This window comes from Triticum urartu, chromosome 6A (genome assembly GCF_056163025.1).
Source record: "Triticum urartu cultivar PI428250 chromosome 6A, HENAU_Tu73, whole genome shotgun sequence".
NCBI lineage: Eukaryota > Viridiplantae > Streptophyta > Magnoliopsida > Poales > Poaceae > Triticum > Triticum urartu.
The window spans coordinates 549213923-549221929 of NC_141878.1; the positions used below are offsets into that span (position 1 = coordinate 549213923).

The window sequence follows — 8007 nt, forward strand, 5'->3', positions numbered from 1 at the left end:
CTTGTGGCTCAATAGGTGTCTGGCACTTGGGATTCCAAGGACCCACTCATGGAAGCATATCTTCGTGAGGTGGATACTGTTGCAGGTCACTTTAAAGGCTATCAGGTGGACCACGTGGACCGACGGAAGAACGAAGCAGCGGACGCTTTAAGCCGGCTGGGTTCTCAGCGCAAACCGGTCCCGCCCAATGTTTTCCTCGATGTGCTGCACAACCCGTCGGTCAAGCTCCCTGGTGAAGCAGATTTGGCTATTCCTGATCCGGAGGCTCAATTGGTGGCAGCTCTTCATGTTATTCCAGATTGGACGCTTCCTTACCTTGCGTACAAGAACCGAGGTGAGTTACCAAAGGATGAGACTCTGGCCCGACAGATAATCCGGCGATCCAAGTCCATGACTATTGTCAATGGCGAGTTGCATCATTGCAGTGTGTCAGGGGCGTTTAAACGCTGTGTGTCTCCTGAAGAAGGCTGTGAAATTTTGCGTGAGATCCACAAAGGAGATTGTGGTCACCATGCCGGTTCAAAATCTTTGGTGGCTAAAGCATTCCGCCATGGTTTCTATTGGTTAACTGCTCATGCTGATGCGGAGGATCTGGTCAGACGATGTGACGGTTGCCAAAAGTTTTCAAGACGTGCTCATGTGCCGGCTCAAGAATTGAGAATGATTCCAATCACTTGGCCGTTTGCAACTTGGGGGCTGGATATGGTTGGACCTTTCAAACGGTCCAAGGATAAGAAGACCCACCTCCTGGTGGCGGTTGATAAGTTTACAAAGTGGGTGGAGGCAGAACCTGTTAGCAAGTGTGATGCGGCCATGGCGGTTCAGTTCATCAAAAAAGTGATTTTCCGGTTTGGCTTTCCACACAGTATCATCACAGACAATGGAACCAATTTGTCCAAAGGTGCCATGAAGGAGTTCTGCGAACGTGAGCACATCCGGCTTGACGTTTCATCCATAGCGCACCCACAGTCCAATGGTCAAGCAGAAGGGCTAATCAAGAGATCTTGAGAGGCATCAAGCCCCGGCTTATGGTTCCTTTGCAGAGAACACCGGGTTGTTGGGTAGAAGAGTTACCATCTGTGTTATGGAGCATCAATACCACACCCAACAGATCAACAGGATACACACCATTCTTCATGGTCTATGGAGCGGAGGCGGTTCTCCCTAGTGATATCCGTCATGATTCACCTCGTGTGGCGGCTTATGTTGAAGCGGACAACGAGACAGCACGGCAAGATGCTTTGGACCGGTTGGATGAAGAGCGTGACATAGCAACTGCTCGCTCGGCGATTTACCAACAGGATCTTCGTCGTTATCACAGTCGCCGAGTTAGAACCAGAACCTTTCAAGAGGGAGTGCTTCGGCTAATCCAAGATCAGACTGATATGCATAAGTTATCCCCACCTTGGGAGGGACCTTTCATGGTCAGCAAGAATCTACACAACGGGTCATACTATCTGATCGATATTCGAGAGCATAAAGACTCACGTACATCAGAGGAGGAGACCAACAGGCCGTGGAACATAGCTCATCTTCGGCCTTACTATACCTGAGCCATTGGCTCTACTTATGTACATATTATGACAATGTATATATTATGATTAATATAATAAACCGTAACCTCAGCTAAAGCGGGGTATCTGTTCTTTTACATCATGTGTGGTTACATGGAGTTGTTCTGTCTTAAAGCAACCTCCGGTTTACCCCTTGAAGTTTTTATAATATCATTTGGGGGCTTGGTCGTATCCGAACCAATGCGACACCTTTTGATAGGCGAAAGCTACCAGATCACTTGGGGACATGGTCAAGTCTGAACCAGTCACGCCTCTTGATCGGCCTAAGGACACAAAATCACTTGGGGGCTTGGTCGAACCCGAACCATTGCCACGCCTTTTGATCGGCATAATGCCACGGTTTCATTTGGGGACTTGGCTGACTTGAACCATAGCCACACCTATCGGGGCTTGGTCGTGTCTGACCATGGTAATGCCATCTGATCGGCTCAAATAAGCCTCTTTTTGCAAACGGTTTTATCATTGCCTTTTGTTTGGAAAATTTTCCTTGATACATATTTCTTTATGTTTGTTGCGTTTTTAAACCGACAAAGTTTTAAACCGGTTCAATTATCACTTGACGGCATATGATCCATTTTTAATCCGGAGACTATTTGCTCAGTTTTATTTTCTATTCACATCTTGAAATAACACGGTGTTTATCATAACCTGGCACGGTTTATATGGTAAACCGACATTACATACACAGGAGCTACTTTCTCCTTCGACGGTATAGGTTTATATACCTCCGTTTCAAGATTGGCAACGCCAACTTCATGCCCAACGATGGCAATTTTAGATTTTATGATTGCAGGAAAAATAAATTGAAGGTTTTTGATCTTTCAAAAGAAGTATAAGTACCAGTAACTATGCATGAAGGCATCTTAAAAGCAAGAGTATTGGCTATCCTATTACACGGCAACATGGTGCCTAAATAAGATCATTGTTTTCTTGGCGGAATATAAAAGAGAGGCAGTTTAAACTGGCCTCCGGTTCAAGCTTGGTCGCCGCCCTGGCCTGATGGTTGCGGGTCATCCTGCGCCGCTTCAGCTTCTGCTTCCCTACCCAGTGGCTGGAAATTAACAGTTGTCCAGTCGATTCCCATTAAGGCTTGAAAGATAACTTCATCATGGATCAGCAACGACGGTTCAATATCAGGAGCATAAGTATGCTTACGGATTGGAGGGATTAGATTTTCCGCTTCAGGAATTGGTGCAGCCACTCGTTTGTTCTGGTTGTCATATTGGTCCTGATAATGAGACAAGTCTGCCTCTTCCACCAATTGACAAGCTAGAGGACGCACGTCCCAATTTATCGCTCTCAGGTCCTCCTCGTTGAACTCTGAACCATCTTCTTTCAAGTGGGGGAAGCCTTGAGCTGCTTCAATAGGATCAAATCCGGCACCCATGCTTTTAACCGGATTAAGGCATTGATAGCGCCGGTTCGAGCAGCAGATTTTTTCAGCTCTTCAACCCGGGCAGGAAGCATAGACAGTCTTTTCAGGGTGTCTTGGATCAAGGTGGGCACCGGGTTGTTATGGGACGCAGTTGAGATGATCCGCTGCGCGCCAATATATAATTGCTCTATCAGTGTATAGGCAGCTTTCAACTTCTTCCGCACATCTGACCCCAAGTGACCAATGCGTGTCCCTGCAAACGTTACAAAGGATTCACAAACTGGACATATCATAAGAAGGCCGAGTTATTACAGAAATCAAGAAAGCCTACCAAAGATAGCGGCAGTCATAGCATGCACTTGACGCTTTACGCTGGTCAGTTCATCTACCACCGGTTTAAGTGCGGCTTCGGCATTTTCAACTTGCTTTGTTAAAGCGGCCTTCTCAGTGACCCAGTCTGCCCGTTCTTTCTTGAAATCCTTCTTAAGATGTTCCATGACGCTTAAAGCGCTGGTCAACTCTTCTTTTTCTTTGGAGGTTTCAGCTTGTTGGGATTTCAGATTTTCTTGGAGATCGGCGACTTGGTTTTCTTTTGTCTTCAGCTCAGCCTGCATACGGACAGATATATGATTCCGAAAGCAGTACAACAATTGAAGTACCAACCACATAACAAGTTATGCACTTGGCCCTTAGGGGCTAATGTATATTTGATCTTCATCTTTCAATAGATTCTAAAGTCCCAAGATCAATACAAGTATTCAACTTGGCACTTGGGGGCTAATGGCTATTTGCTCGAATAAAGATGACAATTACTTAAAGTCCCGGTTTAACTACGCTAAGTTGAACTGGCCCTTGGGGGCTACATCAGTGAATTCCGAAGCATTGAGATTTATATTAGCAAGTCCCGGTTTGAATGAAGATTCTAAACCGGCCCTTGGGGGCTAGGAGAATTAACAAGATTGAAATATCCAAGCAGGAAAAAGCACATGGAAGTTACCTCAAATTTCTCTTTCATCATATTCACCAGACTAGCTTCATAATCACGGCTGGTATACAGCCGGTTCAGGTAGCCAGAATGAAGATCTTGGGCATTCAGAGCAGCATAGGTCGCCAAGTCAACATTCCACTTGCCTTTGCCCATGGCAGCAAATTCTTCTTTGGCGGTATGCTTGGATAAAACAACAGGATTGCTGGGCTTTGTATGGCCAATGCTAGTAATTACAACTTCATCATCCTTGGCATCACCGGTTTGCACTGGCGCAGTCGGTTTGTCAGCAGGCTGGGATGGACTGGTCGATCTCCCAAACCGGATGGGGCTTGTGGGCTGGTTGATAGGGCCTGAGGTATCAATAGGCCTTTCTTCAGCAATAAAATCGTCATCCTGCTGTGGTGGACCATTGGGTATATCTTCACGAATAGCCGCTTCAAGATCTGGTGTTTTACCCGGTTCAGGGACGGCGTCCTCCTCGGCCGCTTTATCCAGGCGAGCCTTCTTGCTCGGCCTAGGCTTGGCCCTGAAAGGAATAACAAAGTCAAATACAGCATATGTTCCAAAGTGATATACCAGAAATATTATGATAAGTATAGCTTACCCAAGCACCGTTTTGAGCGGTGGCAGCTGAGTAGCCGATGACTCGCCAGAGGATGAGTGGGAAGTAACCTGATAATCGGAGTTAGATGGATTAAGAGGTTGACAAAAACAGCCCGCTTTAGGACAAGCACTGATAAGCAAATTAGAGACCTCTGAACGGCGTTTCCGAACCGGACTGTTTGGTAAACCGGCGGAGGTAACTACCTGGCCGCTGTGCCGGGTTGTGCAGCGAGCATCGTGCTGTTGGGTCTTCATAAGAAATTTGGGATCCAAGTAAGCAAGAGGATGAGAAAATCTAACCTTCCGGTTTGCCTGACGGATTTTTAGCGAAGGCAAAGGATTTGAATCGGAAGAGAGAGTAATTACCTCTGCAGCATCAGCATGGCTGGCTTCGGCATCATCCTGACAAATATCATCATCAATAAGGCATGTGAAAAATAAGACAAGTGAGTCAAGCTCTACCTCAAGGTCCGGATTACCCACATCATCATCAGTGGCCGGATCAGAAGATGCAGTGGTTTTCTTCTTATGAGCAGGCTGTTTCACGACTTTAGTCTTTGGCCGGGTTGGTCTTTCCGGTTTGTCTGTTTTTTCTGGCTTCTCCTGTGGAAGCTTCCTGCTCCAAAACGGATCATCGCCCTGTTTAAACAAATATTGATATTAAACAATGACCAGATATATCAACAACAGGTTTAGTAAAAAGAAAAATCAAACTCTTACAGCTGGCAGTTTGTTGGTGGCACAAAAGGGAAGCAGGCCGGTTCGAGCACAAATGTGTTCTGGTTCATTCATCATATTATTCACAGCCTCTGTGACTTCTTCGTCGGTGAGCTGGATATTAACATGTCGCAGTGGGTCATCAACACTGCCAGTATACTCGCACATCAAACCGGAGTGCTAACTAAGGGGCAGTATGCTCCACGATATCCAACAGCGAGCGAGATCAACCCCTGTTAAACCGTTGGCCATGAAGGCTCTGAGCTTGGACAGTTGAGGAGTGTATTTGCTTCTCTCCTTGGCAGTCAACCTTTGCGGAAAGGGGTGTGTATTGCTAAGCCGCTCCGGACGAAAGCCAGGCAAAGGATTTTCATCAGCAGGGGAGGTGTCTTTGCAATAGAACCATGTTTGATTCCACTCTTTGGGGTGGCTGTGTAGTTTGGCGTGAGGGTATGTGACCTCTTTCCTTTTCTGAATCGCCACACCACCCAATTCCGTATTGGAACCGTCAGTAAACTCAGTGCGGCGGTTTAGATGGAAGCAGTCTCTGAACAACTCAATTGTGGGCTCCTCTTGAAAGAACACCTCACAGAGCACTTGGAAGTGACACATGTTTGTAACAGAGTTGGGGCCAGTGTCTTGTGGGCGGAATTGAAAATTGGCTAAAACATCCCGGTAAAATTTAGAACCGGGCGGCTTAAAGCCCCGGGCTAAGTGATCTGCGAAAACGACGACCTCTCCTTCTTGAGGTGTGGGAGGGCATTCTTTGCCAGGGACCCTCCAATGGATGGTGTTTTTGCTGCCTAAAGCGCTGATCAGGACTAAATTGTTCAGTTGAGTCTCTGTGACGCGAGAAGGAACCCAGTTGCACTCATATACTTGCTTGGCCATGATGAAATCTACAAGATAGGTGATTCCGGTTCAAGAATGCATTGATTAAAGTACACTGGTATGTACAATGTTAAACCGGAGATAGCTCTATCTAAACCGGAGTTTTACGAAGCAACAGCATCTGGCGGTTCAACAAGGGGACTAATGGTATATACCGGTTTGTTAATTTTTTCTACACCAAGTTAAACCGCCGGATCTAAGCATTGAAACAGTTGAGATTGCGGATGGGTAAGTGTACAGAAACAGATTTCACAAGATTTCTCTACAGCGATGGATCTGAAGCAAGTTCAGAAAAGAAGGAAAATATTCAAAAGCTCAAAGCAGAACAGTATTGAATCAATGGGCGGAAATATATGTGAGATCTATGGTTTTAGGCATGAAACTAAAGGCGGATACTAAAAGTTATCACTACACAGAGAAGGGGCTCACAGATGCATCCAGGAGCTAGCATACGAACATGAACAGGTGATGAACGCAGCAAGAACACGAAACCATAGAACAGATCTATGTTGAGAAGAGCAGAAGACCTACCAGAGTTGAGGAAGATGCGGAAGGTCGCCACAGTTTTCTGGTACGCTCAGATTGATGCAGCGGCCAAAGTCGATGCAGAAGACGACGGCGGCGGCGGAGCTCTGAGACTAGCGACGCAAGGAAGATGAAGAGAAAGGGCACGAAGGGGAGAAAAGAAATGACCCTTCGGCCCTATTTATAAGGCAAAAAGGCATGTGTCAGGCACGTGAATCCAGGAACCGAAAATTTCGGAAGTGGAGCTGTCGCCTCGGTTGTTGTGAGTTTATTAAATAAGGAGATATCATGGATGTTTTCTTTATGACAGATGACGTCACCTCGGCTTACAGCAACTGGAGAGGATGACATCATGGCAGTTCAGCAACTACGAGAAGATGTTGAAGATGAAGATTTTGCTAAGGATTGACATGAACCCGTTCAAATCAATCTGGGGCCTAATGTGGGGAATATTACTATTGGGCGTAAACCGGCCTATGTGGGCCGGGTTAACTTCATCAGTAACTCAAGAGTGTTAAAGCCCAAGAAGATAGATGAGGGCCTGAGGCTTGTAGTCGGTTTAAGACTTGTAGCCGTAAACCGGCATCTGTATGTAAACTTGTATTGTAAGATAGGAATAAGGAGAGACCAACCCGGATACGAATATGAACCGGTGTTAGGACTCTGTGAACCGACGGGCGTCACCCGTATATATAAGGGGACGACCCGGCGGCGGTTTAGGGAGACAGACAACAACTCGAGACTTAGGCGAAGCTTGTTTTGCTCCCTAGTCATCGAAACCTCATCAATCCCATCACAACTAGACGTAGGCTTTTACCTGCATCGAAGGGGCCGAACTAGTATAAACCCTCTTGCGTCCCTGTGTCCGCTTTAACCCCTTCGAGCTAACCCATTGCGATGGGCTCACGACTAAGTCCTTTCTCTAGTACATCTGCCATGACAAAACCACGACAGATAGCATGACATAATTTCACATATGATGTCTATCTAAATTGGATAGCATAGCATAACATAATTCAAAGATATGATGAATAACTAAACAGGATCGCATGACATAATTCACCTACATGTTATCTAAGTAATCAGGATCGCATCATTTAATTCACATATGTGATTTATATGCTAAACAGAGGGCATTCAATATGATGTCTGAACTAAGAACATGGTGTTGAATATTGTGTATGTGATGTCTAAACTATGCAATGCAAGACACCATATGCATGATATGAGCAGTATAACCATGCCAAGTTAGAGCATACACCTCAGTGGGGGAATAGGACTGGTCATCTGTCTCTGAATCCATCTCTGAGGAGCTATCGGGACCCAACAAGAGA

The 8007-nt window shown here is 46.0% G+C and overlaps 1 protein-coding gene across 1 annotated transcript; it reads right to left on the minus strand.

Moving 5' to 3' along the window:
- Positions 1–2909: 2909 nt before the first annotated feature.
- LOC147966222 (uncharacterized) lies at positions 2910–4090 on the minus strand. Its single transcript, XM_087530759.1, has 3 exons — positions 3947–4090; positions 3281–3557; positions 2910–3202 (listed from the first exon to the last, which is right to left on the minus strand). The coding sequence occupies exons 1-3, from the start codon at positions 4088–4090 to the stop codon at positions 2910–2912; spliced, it is 714 nt and encodes a 237-aa protein (XP_087386885.1).
- Between the last annotated feature and the right edge of the window lie 3917 nt (positions 4091–8007).

Coding starts and splice junctions, on each gene's coding strand:
- LOC147966222 (XM_087530759.1), bottom strand. CDS start 4,090: ATGGGCAAAGGCAAGTGGAATGTTGACTTGGCGACCTATGCTGCTCTG. Junction 3,558..3,946: donor TGATGAAAGAGAAATTTGAG/GTAACTTCCATG, acceptor GTCCGTATGCAG/GCTGAGCTGAAGACAAAAGA. Junction 3,203..3,280: donor TATGACTGCCGCTATCTTTG/GTAGGCTTTCTT, acceptor TAACGTTTGCAG/GGACACGCATTGGTCACTTG.